Genomic DNA, 25,885 nt, shown 5'->3' with positions numbered 1-25,885 from the left:
CTGCATGCCCCCTCCCCCGCCTGGCCGGCATGGCCCTATAAATAGAGGCCCCTGGCAGCTGGGCTCTCTTGGCCGTCACCATGAGGGCGCTGGTCCTGCTCTGCTGCTTTGTGGCCTGGCTGCTGCTCCCAGGACAGGCAGGTATGGCTCTGCTCCATGCTGGGCAGCCCCCCGCGTGCCCCCCGCACCTCCCCCACAATTTCCTTTCTCTGCTTGAGCTGGATGGAGGATGCGACCGACCACTGTGGTTGCTGGGGCCCCTGCTGGTCTTCCCACCTCTCCATCCTCTTCTCCCTGGGTCCTTGGAGAGAGAAGTGAGGATCCCAGAACAAGCAGGGGCTGCAGGGGGCCAGAGAAGTGGAGTAGATAAGCCGGGTGGCCAGAGAGCCAGTCTGACCAGTAGGCACTGGAGAGGATGACCCCCAGTGTCAGGTCGGACACAGGAACCCAAAGTTAGAGCCTGAGGTGCCCCTGGAGGTCATTCAGCTGACCCTCTAGCGGGGGATGGCCAGGCCCAGTTCCAGCTGAGACCAGGCTTTGCAAGACAGAGGACAGGGGTGGCAGGAGGCAGTGTGGATGGAACTGGGGGTCCTTGGGAATGGGGTGGGGGGGCAGAACTGGGGTCAGTTTAAGATGGGATTGGAGAGTTGAGGATTGGACTGAATCGGAATTGGACATAGCTCAGGGAAGAATGGGGTGTCCTGGTGTGGAGTAGGTTCCAGGCAGGGGGCTTCCCTAGAAGGGGGCTCAAGCCTTGATTCCTGGGCACTGGGCTTGAGGACCAGCACTGGCTCGTGTTACAGCCGGGGTTATTTCTAGGCCCTGGAGGGGAGCCTGCACATTTTGCCACCTCTCTGGTTCCTAAGATTCTTGAGGCTAGCTTCCCCTTGGGGATGCTTGTGGGGGTGCTCTGGGGATGCCCCAGAATCTTAGGCTGTCCTGATCTTTTTATGACTCTTCATCTGCACAGTGACCTGGGGAGAGCTGCAGCCTCTTAGGTCTCTGAGGTCCTGCTGCTGCCGGGGGTAGTAGGGGCCAGCGAGGGGCAGTCAGGAACATGTGGGGTCATGGCTGCACTTAGCGGTGCAAAGCGGGGGGCTCCAGCCTTGCCTGCGCCTCTGGGCCCTGCCCTTGTCTGTCCTTGAGTTAATTTGGGCTCCTGGGGCTGCAGTGGCTGTCGTGGTGAGGATTCCAGGCGGCTGTCAGGTGGCTAAGTATGGAACAGCGAGTAATTGGATCCTGAGCCCCGAGCCCCACCGCCCGCCCGCCCGCCCGCCCGCTCCCCGCTCAGCCCCAGCCCAGCTGCTTCCTCACTTCCACCCCGCAAACTAGTAGCCTTTTAGGGGCATGGTGTCTTTTTTCCTCCCCACAAAAAGAGTGTAGATGGTGGGTGGCTCCAGCCCTGGCTGGGGGCATCTCCGGTGGGGGAAGGAGATAGGTGGGGCTCTGAGCATGCTGAGTTCCCCTGTGCACCCCACTCACCTCCCTTGGGGGTCCCTTCTGTACCTCATACACCTCCCATAGTGATCCCCACTGTCCCACTCAGCCCTATTCCACTAACTCTTGTTGGGGGTCCCATTTGTGCCCTGTTCACCTCTTGCTGTGGGGGATCCCCTCTATCCCACTCACCTCTCTTGGGAGGTCCTTCTACACCCAGCCCACCTCTCCTGGGGGTTCTCTGCGGGCAAGTCTCATCACTGTTGTCTCCCCCATCCCACTGTCAAGACAAATGGCTCCCTTAAGGGGTCCTTTTCAGCTGCCCAGAGCCTCTCCCTCAGCTCTTCACTGGGAAGACCGGCAGCCCGAAGGGTGGAGACCTGTATTCCAGGTTAGGGGGAGTTGGCAACGAGCACTGCCATCGCCCTGGTGTCTGTCCTCCCTGAGGTCCTTGCTGGTTGCGGGTGAGGGGCCTCAGACGAGTCCCTGAGGGTTGCTGCCTTCAGCCCGTGGGTGCACCATGGGCTGTGATGGGGTGCTGAGAAACGTTTGGTCAAGTCCTTTCATCTTAGTTTTTATCAAGTGGCTATTTCTGAGGAAGGGTGATTTCAGTTCCTATAGAAGTAGTTTCCACCTCAGGCCGGCCGGGTGCCAAGGAAGAACCTGCCTGTTAGTTTCAGGGGCTGCTCAGCTGGCGGGTCCCGTCTAGGGTCCTTCCTGGGTTTCCTCGCAAGCTTCTCAGAGACTTGGGTCCTCTCCCTTGAGAGTCCTGTCCTCTGGTCTCTAATGGCGTGCACACATACCTGCAGAGGTGCTGCCTGGCACAGCCAGAGTACCTATAAGTGGGTGAGAGCCCCCATTCTGTGCCCACTTTTCTGCTCGTGTTCCCGGGAGAAGAGCGGGAGGCTGCTGTGGGACCTGAGCGCCTTCTCTCATGGTGTTGGCCTTGGTGCTGGTCTGCCCAAACTTGGGACATCTTGCTTCAGAGACTCAGTGGCCGGGCCTATTCCGCCATCTTCAGGCCTCTGTTTGCAGAATGACCATCTGCTCAGGCCTCCAGGACCCTTAGCCCAGGACTGAAGAGTTAGGACACCAGATTGATCCCCAGTGCTGGTCCATTCCCCTGAGTCCTGCCAAAAGTGATCCCTGAGCACAAAGCCAAGAATAAGCCCTGGGAAGTGCCTGGTGCAGCCCTCAAGTCCCTCCTTCTCCCCCCAAAAGAAAAGGCAGCCCAGCTACTCCCTCCACTGTGTCTGGGGGGGGTCTGTGAGCACAGGTGTCTTGGGGAGAGAGGGAGAGAGCTGTTCCCTGAGTCTTTCTTTGTCCCTTGCAGGCTGTGTACTCTGCAGTGGTGAGCAGTGGGAGGTCTGGGGTCTGCCTCGTCCAGCATGAACAATAGGATTAGATAGTAGCCATTAGTCAGTGGCCGCTTAGGCCCAAAGAAGGTGCCCTCAGGGTGCTCATTGGGGGCTGGGCCGGGACAGAGTGTGCCCAGTGAGAAGGCCTTGGCCGGGGACCAGGCAGGGGGCCGGGTAGTGGGGACTCAGTTCCACACCTTCCCCTTCCAGATCCAGGTCCCAGCCGAGCCCGCGTGACCTTTGTGGAATGTGCTGGAGCATGCAACACCCCTCTCCCGACCCCTCACATCTCTCCTCACACGTCACCCCCTCTTGGGGCTGCCATTCCTGCTGAGTTCAGGCCTGGTGCTGGGGGATGGGCCAGGGTGCACTCAGTACAGTAGGGAGAGTCCTCATCTTCCACTTGATGGCCGTGCACGTGTCAAGGACACCCATAAGCCATCCTAAGGAAGGTACCGGTGGAGTGAGCTGGGGTGGGAAGAAATGGAGGATGGTCATTTTTGTGGTGTTGGGGATCAAGCCCAGGGCCTGACATGGCGAGGAAAGTGCTTTTAAGTTTCCCAGAGGACATTATTCTTTAGAACAGTTTTTGGCGGTTGTTCTGGGCCACACCCATGGTGCTCAAGGCTTATTCCTGGCTCTGACTCAGGGATTACTCCCGGTGGGGTTCTGGGGATCATATGGGGTGCTGGTGGTCAAACCCAGGTCAGGCATGTGCAAGGCAAGCACTCTCCCCTCCAGTAACAGTTTCCCCTTAGAGCAAGTTTTATGGTTATTACTGTGCGCTCAACCCCGACAGTGCTAGGGCTGTCAGCGCCAGGAACTGTGTGGGTCAGGAATTGTCTGAGAAAGTGGGCTTTGGCCATGAACGATGGAGGGAAGAGAGTTCCAGGATGGGTTGGGCACGCCCAGGGACTCCACCAAGACTTGAGCACCTGGATAGGACACGGTGAGATGTAGGTGGGGGTGGGTTGGCGGCATGAAGAACGGGGCGTGGGGAGTTATCTGGAAGGCTAATTCAGGTCGAAGTGTGAGTGCTTGGGTGTTTGGCTGATGACGAGGGTGTGTGGGCAGAGGTGACCATGGGGAGGTGCAGCTGGCAGTGGAAGGGAGGGTGGCGCTGGTGGGAGGCTGATTAGACTACGGCTGCAGAAGTGCGAGCCCCACAGGGAGCCCCAGGTCATGTGATCATGCCAGGGCAGGATATAGAAGCACAGATGTTAGAAGGGGCTCAGGTCCTAAAACTGCAGGTGCTAGGGGAACATCTGGATGGAGCCATTCAGTTAGATGGGGGTGGGGGGTTGGGGGGGTGGGGATGTGGAGGGGAGCCAGGCATGGAGTTCCAGGGATAGATTATATTTGGGGACAGCCAGGGAGCTGTTGTAGAGTGGAGGCATAGAGGGGTTTATCCTTGAGGAGCACTGGGCAATGGGAAGAGGAAGAAAAGAGCCAGATTTCAGGAACGGGTGGTGAGTGACCTGGAGCCAGGGGAAAAGAAGCTTCTAGAAGTGTGATCCTCAGGCCCTAGTCAGAGAGGCTGAGGAAGCAGACTGGCCTCTGGAGGCCACAGTGTCTTGCGGGACTCTCTGTCTCTGGGGCATTTTCAGCGTGGGTCAGATCCTGTGGCTTCTGGAGGCTTCTATAGCCGGGTCTGCGTCACCTGTGCACCTGCGTATTCCTGTGAGGTGAGGGAGAGGCTTGACTCAGTCCCGTGCTGGTTTCCAAAAGTGACTGCACTGCTCAGAGTCAAGGGCCCAGGACATGCTGGCCGCGCAGAGGGCCCTGGCCCCAGGCTGGGGGCTTGGGGATCGGAATGGACTCTGCTCCTCTCTGGAAGCGGCAGGAGGATGCCCAGGGCCTAGAGGCCGGTGGGAGCTGAGGCCAGCGAGCAGCTCCTCCCAGTGTTGTCCCAGAGCCTGTTTCCTGGGGTGGTGCCCACTCCGCACAGCCGCAAGCTGCAGGCACCAGCAGGGGTGTGGAGAAGAGGCTTCTTCCTGCTAACCTGGAGGGCTACTCTCCTCCCCCCCAGGGGTCTCTCAGCCCGTGGACACGGGGCACTGAGGCTGTGGGACAAGCTCACCCCTGGGTCCCAACCGAGATGCATCTGCTCTGATCCTACCCTGGCGAGCTGATGTTGAGGGATGCCTCAGAGTACTGGGCAGATGTAGCCCCTGCAGGATGTAGGTGGACAGGGAGAGGGGCCCGGACTTAAGGACCCCTCTCTGAAAGGCTCAGTGCTCTAGCCCAAGGCCGTGTTCTACCCGAGCCCCCTGACCCAGCAGCCCTGCAGGCAGGGACTGGCCGACTTTGACCTCCTGCTGTGGAGGGAAGTGAACGAGCACCCTTGGGGGACTTACGGGCTGGGGGCAGCTAAGACAGGGACAGCCTCTTTGCTCAGTGCAGGCCTAAAGGTGAGGAATGGAGGAAGTGACTTGTGCAGGCGGAGGTTGGGGACCTCTGAGCACTGCAGACCAGTCGGAGGGAAACCACGACCCTGCAGTGGTTGGGGCTGCTGTACCTGGACAGTGGGCAGGGGACCCCCTCTCCTGCCCTGGGCCCTCTCCCTTCCTTGTGCCCCCTCTCTGGTCCTGCCCTCAGCTCCTTTGCCAGGCCTCACCCCTGCTCCCACCTAGTTATTTTTGGATCCTTCAAGTGCAGGGACTTCATTCTGAGTGCAAACAGGTGCCGGCAAAGTCTGGCCTGGACTTCTGGGCCTGTGGGAAGCGGGTCTCTTCAGGAGTCCAGCCCAGAGCCAGCCAGGAAGAGCTGGGCTAGGGACCCTTCCTCCTGGACTCTTCTGATCTCGACCCCCTCTTTGAGCCCTGCCCCTCCTGCAAGCGGCCGTGTTGCAGTAGGACCGCAGCCAGCCGGCCCACTTCCTGTAGGGTTGCCCCGTGTGGCCACGGCTCTTCCATGGCCACCTGCTGTCCCTGTCTCTGCCCCAGAGCCGCCAGGACAAGGACACCTGGTCCTTTCTTCTTCCTTCCTCCCTTCAACCCTCCCTGGGGATTGAACTCTGGGCCTCATGCAAGCAAGGCATGATCTTCTCTGAGCTACATCCTCGCCTTTCCTCTTATCCTTCTTGCTCATGTGTCAGGGTTGGAAGATGCGTGGTTTCTCTACCTGGCAGATTCCCTGAAAGTAGTGACAGGGACCCAGCACTGCCTTGGCTCCAGAGCTGTCCTTGGCAGGCGCTGAGTTAGGGACATGGGGCCACTCAGAGTCCCTTCCCGAAGCTGCCCCTGTTGGGACTCAGGGATGCAGTGAGTGCCGGCCCGGGCACAGAGCCTCCACCAACCCCCCTCCAGTTTTTGCCCTTGTTTCTTCAGGATGGTCAGATGGGCCCTCGGTACAGGACTAAAATAAGAAAAGGCTATTGGAGTCGCCTGTTTGCTGATATCAGATCCTTAAGGTTAAAGGACTAGGACAACAATGACAGCTCCGCGCCCCTGTGGGTGTCCCTGTCGCTCTGCATCTGCCACCAGTTTCCTCAAATATCATGGGCCAGCGCCAGGGAGGGTTCGAGAGCTCTGCGGGCGGGACTGTTAATGTCCTCGGATTCTCTGTCCTCAGAGAGCTTAGGGCAGCTGGAGAGGGCGCGGGGGAGAGGGGAGTCCGGCACATGCGGGCAGATGCCATCAGGGGCTAAATATAAGTCCCTGCTCCACAGGGCGGGGGGCGGCCACGTGGCTTCCGGGAGCATGTGGGCTGAGGGCCTGGAAGCCCCCCTTCTGATGTTGAGGGGGTCCCAGCAGCCGGGCTTAGAGGCAGCTTCCGACAACATCAGTGCGGTGACCACTGACGTGAGCGCATAAGAATGGGTCCTCTCCCAGGACAGGAGGCAGGACTGCGCTCCGCTCATGGCTTTTGGGGACTGTCTTTGCAGTCGCTTTCAACTCTTAGAGCTCCTGTTTGCTGCCATCCCTCTTCAGTCTCCGCCTGCCTCCTGTCCACCCCCACCCCCCGTGTCTCTGTGTTTCCTCATGTCGGCCCCAACCTAACCCAGACACTTCTTTTTGGGGCCATACCTGGCAGTGCTCAGGGTCATTCTCAGCGGACTCCGGGACTGTGTGGGGATCTAGGGATCAGGCCCGGCTCGGCTTTGTGCCCGCTGTGCTCGCTGTGTGGTTTCTCCCGCTCAGTGACCTCACCCTAACTGCCTTCAGCTGCTGAGACCCTGCTTCCAGATAAGTTCGTATTCTGGGCTTTCCGGTGGCTTTGAGGGCACCCATGCAGCCATGTGGCTGCCTCAGACCGTCGCCGAGTGTTGAGGGCTTCTGCGGGGGTCCTCTGTGCGGGGCTCCACACTCTGCCCAGTGGCTTATTCAGGACGCCGCAGACATGCGACTGGGCTTTGAGTAATGGGGGACAACGGTCAGAGACAGGGAATCCAGGGTGGCAGCTGCCCAGCCTCCTGGCGGGCCGGGCCCTGTGGGATGTGCCCAATCCCAGCTGGTGTGTGAGGGAGTGGTGGTGGCCGAGCTCCCAAAGCTCTGGCCTGGGGTCCCCCAAAGTCTGGCCCCCACTGCCTGGCCCTCCTCAGCTTGATACTCCCCAGACAGGTGCAGAGAAGCTGGCTGACGGCCTTGGCCCCTCAGGAAATTCTCATTGCCCTCTCCCCACCAGAAAGGTGGGGAAGCAGGGCCCCACATGGTGGAATTGGGGGCCCAGCTTGGAGTTTGGGGAGTCAGGATGGCTCTGGGGCCTGGTGCTGGCTCTCTGGGCTGTTTCCATGCAGAGCCCCGGGTCTTGCTGCATGGCCAGATCAGTCTAACACACCCCCTGGATCCTGGCCACTGGGCAGAAACCCCTGGTGCCTGCAGCCTCTGAACCCTGATTCCCGCAGGAGCAGCCCTATGACCCCCAGTGTCTACGGGAGCCCCCCAGGAGCCCCCCGAGAGCCATTTTGGGGTCCTGTCCTCCTTAGGTTGACACTGGGCCTGCGAGGGCAGAGTCTGAGTTCAGTTCATGGCTGTTTTTGCTGTCTGAGGGGCTGGTCAGGCCGAGGACCCCATGATTAGATGAAGACCCCACCTGAGGGCACACTTTGGTCTTCCAGAACATTCCTCTGCCCACCTGTTCTGTGGGTGTCTTTAGCATGGAGGACATCAAGGAGGAGGCAGTGAGCACAGTGTGGTGGGGGCAGGGCATGTTAGGCAAGTGGTGATGCCCCTGGACAGGTGATTGAGCCCTTGCCTGAGCTGGATCCTGGCAGATGGGAAGGCTGCTCTGAGGGTCGTCCTCCCGTGGGGAGATGACAGGCTGTAGCAGGAGAGTCTCGTGGGGGCATGAGAGTAAGCCCAGTCTCCACCTTTGACCCTGCACCTCTGGGAGGGGAATCCCGGCTGGGGCTTTGAGGTGTCGGACCCTGCCCACTCCACGCAGTAGCGCCTCCTCAGCACCCCAGGGAGTAGGGTGCTACTGCCACCCTTGAGAATGATCCGAGCGTCCCACACCTCCTCAGGAGCTCCTCAGCTGGCCAGAGACCAGGAACCCAGGGTAGTAGGTAGCTGCCTGGCCTCCTGGCTGTGGCTCTGGGGGTCGCCTCCGACCACCAGAGAGGGTCACCCAGGGGCATCTGGGGTGTGTTCACTTGGCACCCCCATATCCCGGGCTTTCCCCTTCCTGTTCCCTTGGGAGCCCAGGAGCCAGGGCTGTCCTGGCCTTCTGCGGTCTCCTGGCTGCCAAAGGCCCTGGAGTCTCCTGCTGGCAAGTCTCATGTGGTTTGGGTGTAGGACGGGTGAGGGGGGACACCTGAAAGTCCCTGACCTGCCCTGGGCTCCATTGTCTGTGCAGGTGGCCCCGGGGGCAGGGGGACAGTGCGCAGAGAGGTCAACCAAGATGGTGCAGACACTCAGTCTGAAGCTCAGGGTCTAGGTCCTTAGGGATGTGAGCCAGGAGCTTGTCTGCTTACTGGGGAGTTATGGAATTTCTAGAATTCTAGTCTTAGGGGCTAGACTAGTCATTTTAGTCATAGTCTAGTCGTAGGGGCTAAGCGTGATGAGTGCCCTTGCCTGGGTGGTGGAGCCCCGTTATCACAGCCTGTGCCTCAGCTCCATTTTCATCTGTGACCTGCTCTGAGGTCAGTGGGGTGGAGGCTGTGGCCTCTTCAGGCTGTTCAGTGGTGGATGAGCTGGACACCCTCCCTTCTCTGCTGAATGGGGGCTGGGAGGGGCCTCGGTGGGGGCAGATGGCCTGGTATGAGGACCCTATGGAGCTATGGACACGGGGCATCCCTAGATGAGGTGGCAAGGGGCTATACTCCATGGCAGGCCACCCCAGAGGGCATCCTGCATGTGCCAGGGAGGCTGAGGACGGATGAGCCAGTCATGGCCTCAGTTCCTGTCCGTCTCCTTGCCCTGCCTAGCTCAGCTCCAGGGCAGGAAGAATCTCAGCACCCCCGAGGGAAGACCAGCTGCCCTGGCAGAGGCGTCAGGGCTGCAGTGTCCCGAAGCTTCTTCCAGAGTGGCAGAGATGTGTGTGCACTTGCCCTCCCACACTGAGACTCCAGTTTTCGGCATGTTGTGAGCTAAAACAATTGTCCGGAAGTCTTAACAATCAGTCCTGTGGGCTGGATAGTCAGGCATGCGGGCATGCTGCCCGCCTCACGTGCAGCCAACCGGTTTGATCCTGGCACCAGCACTGCCAGGTGTGACCCCAGAGCACAGTGCCAGAAATAGGCCTTGAGTATTGCGGGGTGTGGTGGTCTCCAAAACACGCCACTTTTTATCATTATTTTCTGTTTTGTCTTTTGAGCCATACCTGGCTGTGCTCAGAAGAGCATGCATCCCAGGTCAGAGCCAGGCCTCCTGCGTGCAAACCCTGCCTCTCAGTGTCTGTGTGGGTGAAGCAGCCCGCCAACCACTAGCCTGACTTATCTAGGGCTCAGAACACTTATGGAGTTTGAGGGGTTTGGGGGTGGTGGTGGGAGGAGCTGGGACTCTTCACTCAGTGAAAACAAGTTGATCTGCGAGAAGTTCCTTCTCTGCCGACCCCAGGGACACCGGCTCTCTGATAGGTGCTGTTGTCATCATTTTCTGACCCCCAGATTGATCATCTGGGGGCCAGAGTGCAGCCAGGGACAAACTGTCCTGCTGGGATTAGCCTTGATGTTAGGAGCTTGGCCAGGAAGCTAAAGAACTTTCCAAGGGGGCTGCTCAGTCCACAGTACCCAGGTTCCCTTGTCTGGAGGAAGGAGATAGAAATGCAGAGAACAGGATGGGGCTGTGGGTTCCGGGAAGGGGGTGACAGCTCTGTTCTGGCCGTAGTCATTGGAGAGAATGGAGGCTCTGAGTGGTGACCATGGCTGTAGAGGGAGGTCCGGAGTGAGTGAGGGGGCTGGAGCCCCACACCTGCCTTCAGGAGGCCTGACACTGCCTGGTCCCCTGAGCACTGAGCTGGGAGTAGCCCCCAACACACTAGGAGTGGTCCCCAAAAAGCAGCTGAACATGAACTCCATCTGGGAGTACACAGAGATGAGCCTGAGAACGTGGCGGGGGTGAGCGTGGGGCTGCTGGGCCTTGCGGTGGGAAACGCTTCAGCTGCACCCAAGGTGGAGCTGCCTGGGCGTCTGGCGGAGGACAGGCTGGGGCTGACGGGGACTCCCAGACACCAGTGTTCCTTTGGTAGACCTGCCTGGTGAGCACCCCCCAAGCTTTGTCCTGTGACTCACTTGCACAGTGGGGCTTGATTGCCTGCCGGTCACAGGGGTTTGTCCTGGCGCCACTTTGGAGGTGGCCTCCTGACCAGGTGGATGAGAGACTGGACCACCGGCCGCCGTGGAGCTTCTCGGCTTCTCATGGAGCGTCTCGACTGCGGGCAGCTGGCGGGGAGTTTCTGTGTTTCCACATGGCTCTCTGCATGTGTCCAGCTCCTGCTGAGCGGGTCAGAAGCCGGAGCTGACCTCTGTCCCCCCAGTCGCAGCGCCCCTCACAGGCCCTGGGACCCCTGGAGCCCTGCTCGCCACTGTTACACTCTACTCAGTCAACGCATGAACTGGCTAAGAAGCCCCCAGGCATTTCGAACAGTCTCCGGGTTCCAAACATCTTGGTGTGCCTCTGTCTCCTCATCGTGTTCCTGTGTCTGAGGGCAGCTGGAGGACGAGACCCAGGACATCGACAAGTCTCTCGGCCGGTGGTGGCCACACATCGTCTGTTCAGTTCCACCAGGGAAGTGGCCACGAGAGCAGAGGAATTTGCGTGGAAGAGAAGGAAGAAGCGGGGGATTGCTGTCTCCTGGATCCCCAGTAGCGGACAGGAGGCATGGGCCTGCTCCCAGCCTTCTTGTTCCCTGCCCCTCCCCAGTCACGTCCATGGGAACAAGCACTTGATGGCCTGGGGTTTGCGGACCGCTTGGGAGCGGGAAGCAGGCAGAGTGCTGGGAACGGGGGCTGTGTCCACCCAGCTCTGATCTGGGCTTGAGCCACTGTCTCTGCCTCTGCAGTCGAGTTCCCTCAAGGCTGTTGACAACTTTCAAGTGACTGAGCCCCTGCAGGAAGTGCTCAGGGACAAGCTCAGAGCTGGAAGAGCAGTGAGGGTGCTTGGGTAGCAGCAAGGGGAGGCAGCAGCTGAGCTGGCTGGGGCGTAGAAGAGCTGAAGGCCAGGGCCTTGCCACACGCAGGCCAGAGCTGTGCCTCACTGCTGCTTCCCTAAGGTGCTCTGTGGATCCGGGGCACGGGGACCATCCTGGCAGCGATGTGGCGCTGACTATAGGGACAGACTAAAGCTCACCTTAAAGCCCTCAGCCCATGGTTGTGTCCAGGGTCCTCTGCCCCTGCCTGCTTCCCAACCTCCTCCCAGGGGCTTCAGAGAGATACCTGGGAGGGGAGGCATGGCATTGCCCTCAGGGAGTGACCTGTGTTTCTAATCAGAGGCTCTGGAACCTCCGATGTGTCCCCGGATGAGAGATCAGGCCCAGTGGCACAGCAGCTCCCTGGGGATTCAGCTTGGGGGGTCCCAGGGGCACCTTGTCTCACTGAGAGACTGTCTGGAAAGGGTGGTCCCAGGCCATGAAGCCATTCCCCTCAAGCTTTTCTTCTCTGAATTGCTTAGCAGGAGACGTGGGGTGGCTGGGCTCGGGTGGGGGCAGGGGGGAGAATGGCAGGGACGGTCAGGGTGCATGTGTAGGAAACATCACACTGTTCACAGTTCACAGCAGCGTGACGCTCATGACAAATTCTCGCAAAGGCTGAGGTCCTCGTCGCCCTTGTGACCATGCAGCCCCCTCACCTGGGATAACGGGAATTAGAATATCAGAAATGCCTCAGGAGTGTAGGCCTAGAGTCTTTTGTCACTCACCGCTATCCTCCGCACAGCCATCCTTCTCCCACTGCTGTCACTGTTACCACCTTCCCATCATAACCACCTCTATCATCATCAGCACCATCCCTCCCATCATTGCCATTCCCCCCACATCCCACCACTTTTATTGTCACCATAATCACAGCCACCATTGTCATCACCACCATCATGACATCTTCACCATTATTGCCACTGTTACCATCACGCCATCATCATACCATTACCTGTCACCATTGTTATCTTTATGATCTCATTGACATCACCATCACGGTCACTATTGTCATCTTCATCGTCATCCCCACTACCATCCCATTGTCACCGCCACCATCCATCCATCACCACCATCACCATCCATCCCCTCACCACCATCACCATCCATCCCCTCGCCACCATCACCATCCATCTCCTCACCACCATCACCATCCATCCCCTCGCCATCACCACCGTCCTTCCTCTCCCCACCATTGCCACTATCCACCCCATTGTCCCCATCAATCATCTTTAGCTCTAGCAATAGCAGAGGGCAGGAGGAGCCTTGGAAAATTCTCTCCTTACTCTTCAGAGAGGAGCCTTGGCCACTGCTATTTCAAGGGCAGATTCCAAGCCCTGACTGCTCCATCTAACCTGCTTCTTCGGGGTGAGAAGGGTCTGGGAGCAGAGGCCTGTGGCAGGGTTTGTGACCTAAGCCGGGTTTTTTGTTTGTTTGTTTGTTTTTTGGGTCACACCCAGCAATGCTCAGGGGTTACTCCTGGCTCTGCACTCAGGAATTACTCCTGGCGGTGCTCAGGGGACCATATGGGATGCTGGGAATCGAGCCCAGGTCAGCCACGTGCAAGGCAAATGCCCTACCCGCTGTGCTATTGCTCCAGCCCCCTAAGCCATGGTTTTGAATCACCCAGTAATTTGGGGTGTGAAGTCCTGATGCTGGACTTGCACCCGGACTAGTTTAGTTCCATCAGCCCCTCTGTGGATGGAGGAGGACCCCTGTGGCTCTGCTCAGTAGCCAGTGACCAACGCCAGCTCCAAGGCATCCTCAGAGGTGTGATAGGAGATGGTTTCCAAGTTGTGATGTGCACAGGCATCTTGATAAAGCACAGAGTCTGCTGGTGTTCAGTGTCTCCCATCCCAGCCTCATTCGAAAATGGAAGCGCGGAAGCGCTGTTGTCCTCAGGACGGTCTACATGGGCATCTCCAGTGAGAGGCCCCGAGACCATCTGGCTGCCCCGGGATTCTGTCTCTCGGGTGGGAGCACTCCTGTTCTCAGTTGTGGGGTCTAGAGATTCAGGGTCAGCTGCAAGGAAAGATGCTGCTGATGAGCAGCCTGCAGTCCCATCATCCGGCTGGATCCTGTCCTTGTCCCTGGGCCTTTAGTCGTGGGGACAGGGTTGGAGACCTGGCTTGGCCCGAGAGCAGAGACGGGGCCCTCCTTCCTCAGAAATAGCCCTTGGGAGTCAGGGGTGCCCCGGGAGTCGACAGCGCCAGAGTGGGCGAGTGGATGGGCCCATCTTTTCCTGCTGACCCCACTTCCAATCAAACCTGCCCCCTGGCACCCCCCCCCCCCAACCTGCCTGAATCTCCTGCTTTGCCCTCCTGGTGCCTTCAGCTCTCCTGGTGAAGCGCTTAGCCCTGTGAAGGGGATCCCGAGAAGAGGTTGGCTGAGGCCACGTGGAAGCCAGGCCCTGCCTGTTTTGGGCATCCCCTTGGGCACAGGCCACACCCCTCTAATCCAAGGTAGCAGGGCCAGAGCCGGGAGCCAGCCGTGATCCCCTAAGTGCTGCCCAGTAACCTGAGAGCGGCTGGCCAGCACACGGGCTTCCTCTCTGTCAGGAGCAGCTGCTGCATGGCTGCAGGGACTGGATGGGCTGCTCGCTGCTGGGCTCCTCCCTGGGTGTGCCCAGGGCCAGTTTGGAGGATCCGGGAGGCCGTGAACGGGGTGGGGCAGAGCAGGCAGGCAGACAGACAGAGCCGCAGCCGAGCTCCCCACAGCCGGAGTCCGTGACTGACGCTCGTGTTCTGATCGTTTAGAACTGCGGGAAGACGGCGGCTTGTCGGAGAGGCGCCTCTCTGCGGGAGATGCGAGTCTAGAGGAGAAGGAAAGGGGACTCTATGCCGAGGCCTCCCCGCAAGACCAGAGTCTGCGCCTTCAGTCCCCGGATGGCAGGGAGGCCACCGACCCTGAGCAGCCTCCCGTGGGCGCCCCCACACTCACTGAAGCAGGCCCCTCCAATGCCTCGGCCTCAGAGTCAGCCGCCCCAGGGGACCTTCCAGGGACCCCGCTCCCAGGAGTGGTGGGAGAGCCCGGTTCCACAGAGGGCGCCTCAGAGGAGGGGGCTGGGCCGGGGCTCCCCACGGAAGAAGCCGAAGCAGCAGCTGGCAGTGACGGGGCCCTCAAGAATGACACAGAGGGTGTCGGGGCTGAGGCGGGAGGACACCCCGACAGTCCGAGCACTGAGCAGGAGCCGGCTGGGCCAGGCCGGGTGGAGACGGACGCCCAGGAGGGCAGCGAGCCCACACAAGACAAGCCCCCCACAGGTGGCGGGGACGAGACCCCCACGGAAAGTGCCAGCCCCAGCGGGGATGGAGGCGAGGAAGTTCTGTCCCAGGAAGACTCTGCAGAGGATAGTGGAGACGGAGCCAGTTCAGAAGAAGCTGGGGATGCGTCTGGGGAAGCCGCGGAATCCTCTGAGGAAGAGGAGGAACCCCTGGAAGCCAGTACACCACCTCAGGAAGCCGGGGACTCCCCCAAAGAAGCTGGGACACCCCTTGAGGAAACAGTAGTATCTCAGGAAGCCAGCACACCCTCTGAGGAAGCCGGGACACCCTCTGAGGAAGCTGGGACACCCCCTGAGGAAACAGTGGTACCTCAGGAAACCAGCACACCCTCCGAGGAAGCCGGGGCACCCCCTGAGGAATCAGAGGCACCCCCTGAGGAAACAGTGGTACCTCAGGAAACCAGAACACCCTCTGAGGAAGCTGGGGCATCCCCTGAGGAAACAGTGATACTTGAGGAAGCCGGCACACCCTCTAAGGAAGCTGGGGCATCCCCTGAAGAAGCCGGGGCACCCCCTGAGGAAGCAGCAGGAAGCACAAGCCCTGAGGAAGAGCAAGCCCAGCTGAGCTCAGAGGAGCCAAGTGCTGAGCCCCCAGGGGCCGAGACCCAAGTCGCTGAGGCCCAGGAGCCCCGGGAGGGGCCTCAGGGTAGGGCACCCCAGCATTCCGCGGGTGCAGCAGCTGAGAGATGAGCGCGGGCCTTAGGAACACTGGTGTGTGGTGGGGTGGAATCCTGCTCCTAGAGCCTGACCCTCAGGACAACTTCAGGTGTTGGTTAGGGCTGTGTGCTGGGCGATGGTTTTTCTGGCCATTAGGGTCCCTCAGTACTCTGAGCACTGACCAGTGCTTGGACCTAAGGCAAGAGCACCAAGCAGCCCTGGAGGCCCTGTTCGGACTGGTCGGGGGTGTGGGGGTTTGTGCTGTGGGGCTGTTGGGAGTCTGGGGACCTGCCATGTTTTGCCAGCACTTAGGTTTCCCCACGAAGGTGAGCTGCTGCCTGGCAGGCTCGGAATGGGATCAGGAGAGCAAGGGGTCCCCAGGCTGGCTGCTCCTGCACCCACAACTGCCTCTTGGGCTGGGGCCAGGAAGGGAGAGGAGCAGGGATGCCGGGTCGGGGCGCTGGGGGTGACTGGCCCCTGGGCATCGCCGGCAGCCTGGCTTGTCCTCTGGCTACGCCCACTGGTCTTGGGACCTGGGTCCTTCTCCCCTCTCCGGGGCTGTTTTCTCTCTGCTTCCTACGGAAGTCCCACCCACAGGACCAGAGTCAGTGTCCTGCTGGCTTCCAGGCTCTTGCCCGCAGGCCTGACTCCAGTCCCTTGTGGAAGCCCCCGAACCTTGGGTGCCATCGGCTGTGTGGTTAGAGCAACTGCTGGGAACGGGCACACCTGTCTCCATCTCCTGTGCCCGAAGCCCTTTGTTCCCGCTCCTGCTCTGCCAGCATCTGTGTGAGCCCCCCGTACATATCCACTGTACCGTGGGGCTCGCTTGGAGCCCCCAGTTCCCAGTGGCCTTGGGGAGCCAGAGACGGGCTCTTGGGGGTACTGTCAGTCCCTTGACAGTCTTCTGATATCCAGCCACTCAGCCCTGCCCCCCTCCTTCTGGGAAACTTCTCAGTGAAGTTTGCTGGACGCCCCCTGCCAATACTTCACACACAGCTTCACGTGTGTGTAAAGTTTCTGGAATCTTCTTGTAGTTTCTGGAATCTTCCATGGCCTTGCTTGCTCGTACTGATGCCATACTGCCCTGGTTATTCTCCCCTCTCTGCACTGCCCCAGGGCAGGATCTGTGTCTGTCCTTGGCCTCTCCTGCCCTGTGTTAAGTGGGACCTCTCAGTGGGAAGACCAAGCGGTTTCCAGACACGGCTGGGGGCAGAAGCCCTGACCTGAGTTCTGCTCCTGCCCCCAGACGATGCAGAGGATGTGAGTGAAGAGGCCCCACTGAGGGACCGCTCCCACATCGAGACCACGCTGATGCTGAACGAGGACAAGCCCTCGGACGACTACTCTGGTAACTGGAGGTGGGGGCCGGTCGGGAGGCACTGTGCGGAGGGCCTCACGACCAACCCTGGCACCACGGCTGGCACAGAAGTTCTGACGTGGCCTACTTGTTGCCGCCTCTCGGGCCAAGGACCATTTGTCCTGGACAGATGAGGCCTGCCCTTCCTGTCTCGATGAGCGCAGCCCGTACAGCTGTACAGCCAGCCCTGTGCTGAGGCCTCAGGGCTAGGAAGGGCTTAGGCAGGGTTTGTACAGCCTGACCTGCCAATGGCCACCCACTCTGTCCCCCCCAGGCCCTCAGAGCTCCCTCACACCCCTCCCCCAGGCACCCCCTGGGCCCATGCGGCTGTCAGGGGCCCTCTCGCCCTGCCCCCTGGCCTGTGACTAGGCAGGCCACGGAGGGAGGGGGCAGAGAGCAGGAGGGCGCTTGGAAGGGAAATGGCGCAGAGGCCCCTGGGTTGGTTTCTGCGGCTTGGGTGGGGGCCCATCCTCTCACCCACCCTCTCCCCCAGCTGTGCTGCAACGTCTTCGGAAGATCTACCACTCGTCCATCAAGCCCCTGGAGCAGTCGTACAAGTACAATGAGCTCCGGCAGCATGAGATCACAGGTAGGCTCTGCTGTGTGGGCGCCCTGGCAGCCATGCCAGCTCCTCTCCAGTCTCCTCAGCTCCCCTGATCCTCAGTCCTCTCCCTGTTGGCTTCTCTTGGCTCCAGATTCTTTTAAAGAAGGGTTTTTAGGGATTGGAGAGATAGTCCAGCGGGGAGGGCGATTACCTTGCATGTGGCCGACCCGGGATTGATCCCAGCATCCCATATGGTCCCCTGCACACCGCATTCCTGAGTGGAGAGCCAGGAGTGACCCCCTGAGCAACACCAGGTGTCACCCTGGGTATCGAACCTGGAGTTCCTGCTCCCAAGATGCTAGCCCTCACAGCTCCTGAACCCTTCTAGACACTTCCTCTGCGCATGCACATGTCAGAGCCTGTCCTTTGCCATCCTGCAAAGGCTGATGGCGTTTCAGGAGCAGGATCGTGGCCTCTTCTGCCCATCCATCTTTGTGCCCCCCCCCATCTCATTCCTCGGCCCTTCTTGCCCACCGCTGCAGCAAGCACTACTGCACTCCTTGGGAACCTTTGCAGGAGACACTTCTGGAAGCAAGGGCAGGAACGAACGGTTTGGACACGTGGCTGGGTATTTGGATAGATCCGTCCCAGGGGCGATGCTCTGTCTGAGCTTCCGTGCCGAGGGTCTGGACTAGCAGGTGTGGCTTGGTGTTTTCTTCAACAACTGTGGACTCCACTCTCCCCTCTCCCGGCCCTCCCGCCGGTCTCTGGGACCCTGCTCCTGGGAAGGGCATTGGCTCCATGCTGTGTCTCTGAGTCACCACCCCAGGGCTCACCAGCTGCCACATACCAGTGCCGCCCCCTGCTGCCCAGAGCTGGAACAACAGCTCTGAGAAGGCCCTGTTGGGGTTTGCTGGAGTTGTGCCCCCTTGGGATCTTGGTACCCCCGAAAAGAACTTTTGTGCAGAATCTCTGGGAACTTCACTGGGGCCTTCTGCTGCCCCTCAGCCAGCCTTGTTCTCCCCAGGGGCCCACAGCTGTGTCACAGGCCTGGGACCCTTCTGGCAGTTGGTTTGCATTTCTGAGACCTCACCCACCTGAGGTGCCCAGGGCTGAGAAGGCCTTATAGCCAGAGGCTGGGTGCAGAGAAAGGCCTGCAGCAGGCCAGGGGGGAGGTTCAAGGGGCCACACCTGCGGTCTGGGTGCACTCCAAGGTGCGGTCCTATGCAGGGCAAGTGTCCCACTGGGAGTAGTCCTTTGAGCACCAGAGGTGGGACCCTTCCAGGAAGTAGAAGAGGACTGTGGGGGCCCCCACTGCCCAACTATGGGCTTGAAAGGTCGTGGGACCCCAGTGAGAGCGGGACTTGAGGTCTGCGGAGTTTGGAGGGCCAGGCCATGCTCTCTGCGCCAGACTCTGACTGTGGGCCACCAGGCGGCAGCTTGCTCAGGTAAACGGGGCGGGGAGAGCGCGCAGGCTCTGAGGCCTCTGCCAGGCACACAGGGAGTCAGGGAGGTCTGGAGAACTAAAGGGGCTTGTGGAGGTGGGATGACCCTCGGCCAGGTTTGCTGTGACCCATGGTCGGCCTCAGAGCCAGTGGAGGCTCTCCCAAAGCCTCTCCTGACCCTGCCCTGGTTTCACAGCTCTGGGGCGTGTAGCCTGCCCTTCCTTCACACCCCACTGGAGTGGCCCAAGCAGGCTGTCTCCATGCACTGGTCCCGAGCTGCCCAGCCTGTTCTTGGTCTTAGATGTAGGCAGATCGCTGTGGCCTTGGGGTGACCCTGGAGATGGGCTCCAGAGGGGGCCAGAGCAATTGTAGGGCAGTTAGGGTGCTTGCCTAGCACGTGGCTGATGCGGATTTCATCTTGGCATCCGTATAGTCCCCCGTGCCCCACCAGGGGTGATCCCTGAGTGCAAAGCCAGGTGTGGCCCCCAAACAAAAGCGAAAATGGGGCTGGACCCCAGAGCCCGGAGTGGGGGCAGTGTCGGGGGCACTGCCCAGGGGAGGCATGGCTGGGTTGGCCGGGCCAGAGTGTAGCCTGTCCTCCGGGGCTGTGGCTGGGCTTCCCTCCTGATGGCCACCCCGTCTGCCTCTTTGTGATCCTCCATACCCCCGCTGTTGCCTTTCCTCACTCTCCTGCGGCTGCCTTGTGCGCAGGGCCTAGCGAGGCAGGACGGTGACTTCCCTGAAGGCAGGGTAGCACTTCTGTAAGCAAGAAAAGTGCAGAGGGCTTGGACAGGCTGAGCCTGCAGGATGTCCCGTCCCCCCCGCCACCAGCTGGCATGCCTAGGAAGCCATGGTGAGAGTCCGGGCCGGTTCACATTCGTTTCTCGTTCACGCCACCTGCAGATGGGGAAATTACTTCTAAGCCAATGGTGCTGTTCCTGGGGCCATGGAGTGTCGGCAAGTCCACGATGATAAACTACCTCCTTGGGCTGGAGAACACGCGCTACCAGTTGTACACAGGTAACAGGGTGTTTTGGGGTCCACCGCAAAAGTGAGAATTCCCTGGTCCGTGAAACAGAGTTTACAAAAGAAACTAACGGGGACATCTCTGTGCCCAGAGTGGTGACAGTGGCCCAGGTAGAAGCAGGAAATGTCAGTGAGAGGAGCATGGATGGAGTAGCATTCGGCATTGGAAGGGCACCTGTGCCCGCCCCACCTCCTGGTGCCAGCGAGAGAGAGAGAGAGAGAGAGAGAGAAGAAGGGAGGGAAGGAGGGAGAGAGAAAGGAGAGAGAAGGATGAAAAGCGGGAAGAAGGGAAAGAGAAAGGAGAGAGAGAAGGATGGAGGGAGGGAAGGAGGGAGGAAGGAGGGAGAAAGGAGAGAGAGGGATGAAGAGAGGGAAGAAGGGAGAGAGGGAAAGAGAGAGGGGGTTGTGGGGAGAAGTGGGAGTTAGGGGACCTATAAGTTTGGCGCTTGTTCTGGAGACGTTAGATTACACCACAGTGGGAATGAATGAATGCCACTAAACCGTCTGCTCCAAAATGGTGTTTGGGGGTTGGGGAGACAGCTCTGTAAGCTTGATTTACGAGCCTGACGTGGCCCCCTGAGCACTGCCGGGAGTGACCCCTGAGCACTGAGCTGGGAGCAGTCTTGGAGCATTGCCAGATGCGGCCCAAAAGCAAAAGTGGAAGATTTTATGTTTCGTGCAGGGCAAGTTGATCACTCAAGTTGCTGACCACATGCTTAGTTCAGTCCCCGGTGCTGTGTGGCACCCCCCTCGAGGTGTTCTGTCTCGTATATTATGTGACAATTCGGAAAAAAAGCCAGGAGCCCCTGGCTTGGGCTGGCCCTCCCATGCCCCCTCTCAGTGAGACTGCGCCCACCCCCCTCACCCCGCAGGTGCTGAGCCCACCACGTCCGAGTTCACGGTTCTCATGCACGGGCCCAAACTGAAGACCATCGAGGGCATCGTGATGGCCGCAGACAGCGCCCGCTCCTTCTCCCCCCTTGAGAAGTTTGGCCAGAATTTCCTGGAGAAGCTCATTGGCATCGAGGTTCCCCACAAGCTTCTGGAGCGGGTGACTTTTGTGGACACCCCGGGAATCATTGAGAACCGCAAACAACAGGAAAGAGGTACGTCCTCATCTCCCCCTGCCAGCTAGGGTGTCCAGCCTTGGGCTAGTGGGCAGTAGGAAGGTGTGGAAAGAAAGCAGTGCTGGCCAGGCAGCCCATATCCTTAACCTCCTGTCCTTTTCTGTGGCTACTGTAGGGCCGCTTAGGGTGGGCAGACTGGCCCTTTTTCTCCCCAGGTCCAGCTGGAGGCCAGCGACATTTTCCCCAGGGATGCGGGGCTGGTCTCAAGGAGGCCCTGGGGGAACAAGCTGAGCTGGAACCATTTGGAGGAGGCTCAGCGTGTCCACAGAGATCCATGGCTAGACTGACCTCTGGCTGGGTGTACTTGACCTCAGGCTGACCTGGTCAGGAGTGAACCTTCAACCTCCTGCCTGTGCGGACCCTCCCATGGCCCCACCGACCTTCAAGTGGCGAGGAGTGCCACTGTGGGTCTGGCGGGACAGCCCAGGGCATCCACAGAGTCCCCCGCTGGAGAGGGAGTCCCTGGCCCTCTCAGGCCCCCACTTAGCCATCCAGTTGCTGACGGTCCACTTGCGCTCAGAGAACCCGTGGGATAAGCCACTGGCCGTTGGTCTCTGTACAGGCATTTGGAGACAGGTATTCCGAGGCTCTTCACTTTGGAAGCAAATGTTACGGGGATTAACCGCCCGGCGCCTCGGGTGTTCCTGGCAGGGGTAGCAGGCGCGTTCCTATTTCATAGCATCAGCACCATCTTTACAGAGACAAGACGTTCTCGTCGATCTCATCATTTTGTAGTGAAAACGAGAAAGCCAGGTCGCACTGACTGCATGGCAGCCAGAGGCAGAGCCGTGGCTCTGGGATAGCTCTGTCAGGACCTCACCTCTGGCCCCTGCGGGACACGCCTCCCTCCCCGCCTCTGCTGCTGCAGCCCCTGCTCCCGGGAGGGCCAGGGGGGCGGCTCCGGAACGGACAAGCATCCGCTTTCCTGGGACTTGGGTTCTGCTGCAGATTTGTACCAGGGCCGGACTGTTGGCGAGGGCCGGTGGGGGAGCGATTCGTTCAGTCCTCAGCAGTCCAGGAACCCTGGCACTGGACTTCTGTCTCCCAGGGCTGCGGCACGTACCATGTGCATGTGTGATATGGGTGTGCGTGCATGGATGCGTGTGGGGGTGGGAGGACTCAAGGGAGGCTCTGCTGACCTCTCGCTCCCTCGGCCCCTCCCCCAGGCTACCCCTTCAATGACGTATGCCAGTGGTTCATTGACAGAGCCGACCTCATCTTTGTCGTCTTTGACCCCACCAAGCTGGATGTGGGGCTTGAGCTGGAGACGCTCTTCCGCCAGCTGAAGGGCCGCGAGTCCCAGATCCGGATCATCCTGAACAAGGCCGACAACCTGGCCACACAGATGCTCATGCGGGTCTACGGGGCACTCTTCTGGAGCCTGGCGCCGCTCATCAATGTCACTGAGCCGCCCCGTGTGTACGTCAGTTCCTTCTGGCCTCAGGACTACCGGGCCGACACCCACCGGGAACTCTTCCTGCAGGAGGAGATCTCCCTGCTGGAGGACCTGAACCAGGTGATCGAGAACAGGCTGGAGAACAAGATCGCCTTCATCCGCCAGCACGCCATCCGCGTGCGCATCCACGCCCTGCTGGTCGACCGCTACCTGCAGACCTACAAGGACAAGATGACCTTCTTCAGCGACGGGGAGCTGGTCTTTAAGGACATCGTGGAGGACCCCGACAAGTTCTACATCTTCAAGACCATCCTGGCCAAGACCAACGTGAGCAAGTTTGACCTCCCCAACCGTGAGGCCTACAAGGACTTCTTCGGCATCAACCCCATCTCCGGCTTCAAGCTCCTGTCGCAGCAGTGCTCCTACATGGGGGGCTGCTTCCTGGAGAAGATCGAGCGGGCCATCACCCAGGAGCTCCCTGGCCTCTTGGGGAGCCTTGGGCTCGGCAAGAACCCTGGGAACCCCAACTGTGACAAGACAGGCTGTACGGAGACACCCAAGAATCGCTATAAGAAACACTAGGGCGTGGGGCCGTGTCCGGGCCCTGTGACTGAGGAGCCTATGCCCTGACTGTCTGGCTCACTGGCCCTTTGGGCCTCACTGGCAAGAAGCCCAGTGGCACCCGGGGAGCATGGGAGCTGCCGAGACCCGGGGACAGGCGGGCAGGACCCTGGGCAGCCACTCCCACCCTCGGAAAGCAGCTCTATGCCGAGGCGGCAGAGAGCTGGGGGCTCTGCCTCCCCTGTGCCCCCACCCCTAGCCTCCTGTTCTGCCCTGACCCCTTTGTCCTGGGTTGACTTTCTGCAGGGCGATTGTGGGGGTCGGGGTCCCCGGGTCCTCTTCCCATTTCCTCAGGGGCTGGGCGGACGGTCTGGGATGCCACACTCTGAGAGAGAATCATGGGCCCCCAGACGGGAGAAGGGTCTGCCCCAGTCACCCCCACTTCCCTAACGCCGCCTCCCAGCCCTTGACCAGCCCCGAGACCGGGGGTGGGGTGTGTGTGTATGTGTGTGTGTGTGTGTTCAGAGTACTCAGGTCCTTGACTCCTGGGAAGTAACTTGAGGGAAAGTTCTGGAAGGGCTCTGAGGGGGCGTTGGTTTGCAGTGTGTGTCTTTGTCTGTTGCATGTCTTGGAAAACTCCGGGGGCGCTGGGTCTGAGGACAGTAGCAGCTCGCTCCTTGGGGACTCTCAGCGTCCCGCTTCAGTGGAGGCTGCCTCCCTCGGGGCGCCCTGACCGTCTCCTCCCTCCTCTGTGCCCCACTGGGCACCCCAGATTCAGGTGCCCCCAGCCCTGCTGTGGCCCAGGACTGTGATGTGAACCTCTAGGACCCTGGCCCAGAGATCCGGGAGACCCAGAGGCGGGTGAGGTGGGTGGGGTGAGGGGCACAGAGGAAGGATGGGTGAGGGCTGCCGCGGGGCCAGGGGAGATCCTGGAGGAGAGAAGCCGAGAGGGGAGGAGGTGAGTGGGGGGCGGATGCAGCGCCCCGGCCGGATGCCCACGGGGGCCGTGTCCGGGACAGGAGTTCAGTGCACGTGTGCGAGGCGCAGAGGGAGAAGCATGTGAGTGTTTGGGCGGAGACGGCGTGGTCAGCCGGTGTGGTGCGGGCAGAGTTCCCGAGTGCTCATAGGGGCAGCGCCTGCTGGGCCGGCACCAGGGTTTGGGCAAGGCTGAGTCTGAGAAGGTCCGCGGAAAGGCCAAGGGGCCACCGCCATCTCTTCGGAACGTTCCTGCCCCGCCCAGCCTCACGCCTCCAGCCTCGGTGTCCCCAGTTTCCTCTGCACCATTTCACAGGGAAGGAATGGAGGCACAGTGGGGACTGTGGTGCTGGTCGGTGGCGGCCCTCGCCACTGCGTTGGGGCATGAGGGAGGCGGGGAGGTTCCGGCGGGGTTTCCTGTTTCTGGGGAGCCTCAGTCTCGGCACATGCTCCTCCACCTCTTTGTTTTTGCTTTTGTCTTTGGGCCGCGTCCAGGGGCTCCCGCGGTGCTGGGGATGGAACCCCGCCTCCTGCATGCGAGGCAGTGCTCAGCCCCTCAGCCCACTCCGTGCCCGGCCCTCAGCTCTTCTCTCCTCCAGCCACTCTCCTTTCTTGCCCGTCCAGCCTTCCATGCGGGCCCTCCCCGTCTCGCCATCTCACCTGCCCGTTCCCGAGCGCCCCGCTGCCTGGTTGGTGCCCAGCCTCGGGGAGTGGGTCTCCAGGGAGCTCTGACTTTTGGGGGGTGGGGGAATTTAGGATCCGGGGATGTCCTAAAGGGAGGCTCTCCGAGCATTATGTGCCGCAGTGGTGGCTGTCCCGCGCCAAAGCAAGTTTCCAGCGAGTCCTTCCGGGAGAAAGTCTCAATAAAGCGCCAGTCCGTCCTTACCATGGGGTACCGCTCTATTGTCTCCAGCTGCGCGAGTGTCCGCCTCCTGAGTCTGAGCGCACTGCTTCTATCCACTTGACTTGGCAAGGCCATCTGAGGCCCATAGGGAAATCGAGAGGAAGAGATTCCTCCAGCCTCCTGCGGTCCCCCCTCTGCTGTCACTGGCGCCCTGTCCCTACAGAGCTTCACTCTGTGATGAGGCTGAAATCCAGAGTTCACCCAGTGGTCGCTCCTGCCAGCAAACATTCTACGCGTTTGGATTAGTGACAGGCACCCACCATTATCAAGTGATTTCGTGGCCCTCAGACTCCTGTGCTCTGCCGTTCATTCTGCCCTGACCTCGTGTGCGTGGCCCCCTCCACTGCTCCCAGACTCTGGCGAGTTAGCTGACTTCCTTTCCTGGCCCTGAAGCCAGGGTTTTCCCCCAAATCAGGAATAGAAAATCACTCCTGAGCACCTGAATGGGTCATTCTCTCTGCCCCCATGGGGGACTGTGTCCCGGGCACTCTGTCCCAGCCCAGCAGGGCAAGGGCAGCCCTGCCCTGGTGAGCAGGACCCGTCTTCAGAGAGGCAGGAACACATCCCTCCATTAGAGCCTCTTTGATCTGCTTTTCCTGAGGGCTTCCCACGCCAGCACGTTCCCCCAGAGGAAAGAACTGGACCCTTGGGATGAAGGGGCAGCTGGAGAGGAAGAGACCGAGATGGAGAGACACATCTGCCTGGTGGAAACCAGAGCGGAAGGCACCACACTCGGGGCTTCCAGGGAGGTGAGATGGTGGGGGCAAGGCGGCCCTTCCCCCCGCTCCCCTGCTCTGCTCTCCCCGGGGGTCTGAACCCCTGACTAAGGCTGCACTGAGCCACCTACCCTATGTCCACCTTGCCCATGCCACCGGCTGCCTTCACTGGGAACTGTAGGTACTTGGCCCACCTGCTCCCCAAAGTGGATGTGGTAGGTTTGGAAGCTTAGTGAACGCCCCGTCCCGTTCGTGTGTGTAAGAAATGAGGCAATTTTGCCAGTCCCAGATCCATTCCCTCTGCCCCTTCATATTGGCCGTCAAGGTGATGAAGAATCGGGGACAGTCATGTAGAATGCAGGACGCTAGTGAAACACCAGCCCGGATGTGATCAACAGTGTTGGGAATGGCGGGGGTGGGGAGCAGCGAGGGAGTGTGGGGGTGCTTGTGGGGCATCTGTGTTGCCGTAGGTGAAAGGTGTACGAACACCAGCACCGAAAGCCCAGGGGAAATGTGCTTGTGAGTTTCTGT

At 60.2% G+C, this 25,885-nt stretch overlaps 2 protein-coding genes across 3 annotated transcripts; both read left to right on the top strand.

Moving 5' to 3' along the window:
- The first annotated feature begins 80 nt into the window (after positions 1–80).
- On the top strand, positions 81–16,093 carry LOC130042881 (sodium/potassium/calcium exchanger 1-like). The gene is made up of 3 exons (XM_056135126.1): positions 81–141; positions 14,120–14,806; positions 16,083–16,093. Exons 1-3 carry the CDS (start codon positions 81–83, stop codon positions 16,091–16,093), a joined length of 759 nt encoding a protein of 252 aa, XP_055991101.1.
- On the top strand, positions 84–23,610 carry SRL (sarcalumenin). 2 transcript variants are annotated; one of them, XM_056135003.1, is made up of 6 exons: positions 84–141; positions 16,550–16,651; positions 17,154–17,249; positions 19,553–19,669; positions 20,548–20,781; positions 21,969–23,610. In XM_056135003.1, exons 2-6 carry the CDS (start codon positions 16,615–16,617, stop codon positions 22,778–22,780), a joined length of 1,296 nt encoding a protein of 431 aa, XP_055990978.1. In that variant the 5' UTR covers positions 84–141; positions 16,550–16,614; the 3' UTR covers positions 22,781–23,610. The 2 variants fall into 2 exon arrangements, with proteins under 2 accessions (XP_055990978.1, XP_055990979.1); XM_056135004.1 differs by lacking the exon at positions 84–141 and adding an exon at positions 15,191–15,292.
- Positions 23,611–25,885: the final 2,275 nt, after the last annotated feature.

This window comes from Sorex fumeus, unplaced genomic scaffold (genome assembly GCF_029834395.1).
Source record: "Sorex fumeus unplaced genomic scaffold, SorFum_2.1 ptg000110l, whole genome shotgun sequence".
NCBI classification, from domain to species: domain Eukaryota; kingdom Metazoa; phylum Chordata; class Mammalia; order Eulipotyphla; family Soricidae; genus Sorex; species Sorex fumeus.
Note: the sequence above shows the minus strand (reverse complement) of the source record. Positions and strands in the feature narration are given on the sequence as shown.

Bases quoted from the DNA above. Each gene is read 5' to 3' on its own strand.
- LOC130042881 (XM_056135126.1), top strand. From the start codon at position 81: ATGAGGGCGCTGGTCCTGCTCTGCTGCTTTGTGGCCTGGCTGCTGCTC. The intron at 142-14,119 runs GTATGGCTCTGC...CTGATCGTTTAG, and splicing joins GCTGCTCCCAGGACAGGCAG to AACTGCGGGAAGACGGCGGC.
- SRL (XM_056135003.1), top strand. From the start codon at position 16,615: ATGCTGAACGAGGACAAGCCCTCGGACGACTACTCTG. The intron at 19,670-20,547 runs GTAACAGGGTGT...CTCACCCCGCAG, and splicing joins GCGCTACCAGTTGTACACAG to GTGCTGAGCCCACCACGTCC. The intron at 20,782-21,968 runs GTACGTCCTCAT...CCCCTCCCCCAG, and splicing joins CCGCAAACAACAGGAAAGAG to GCTACCCCTTCAATGACGTA.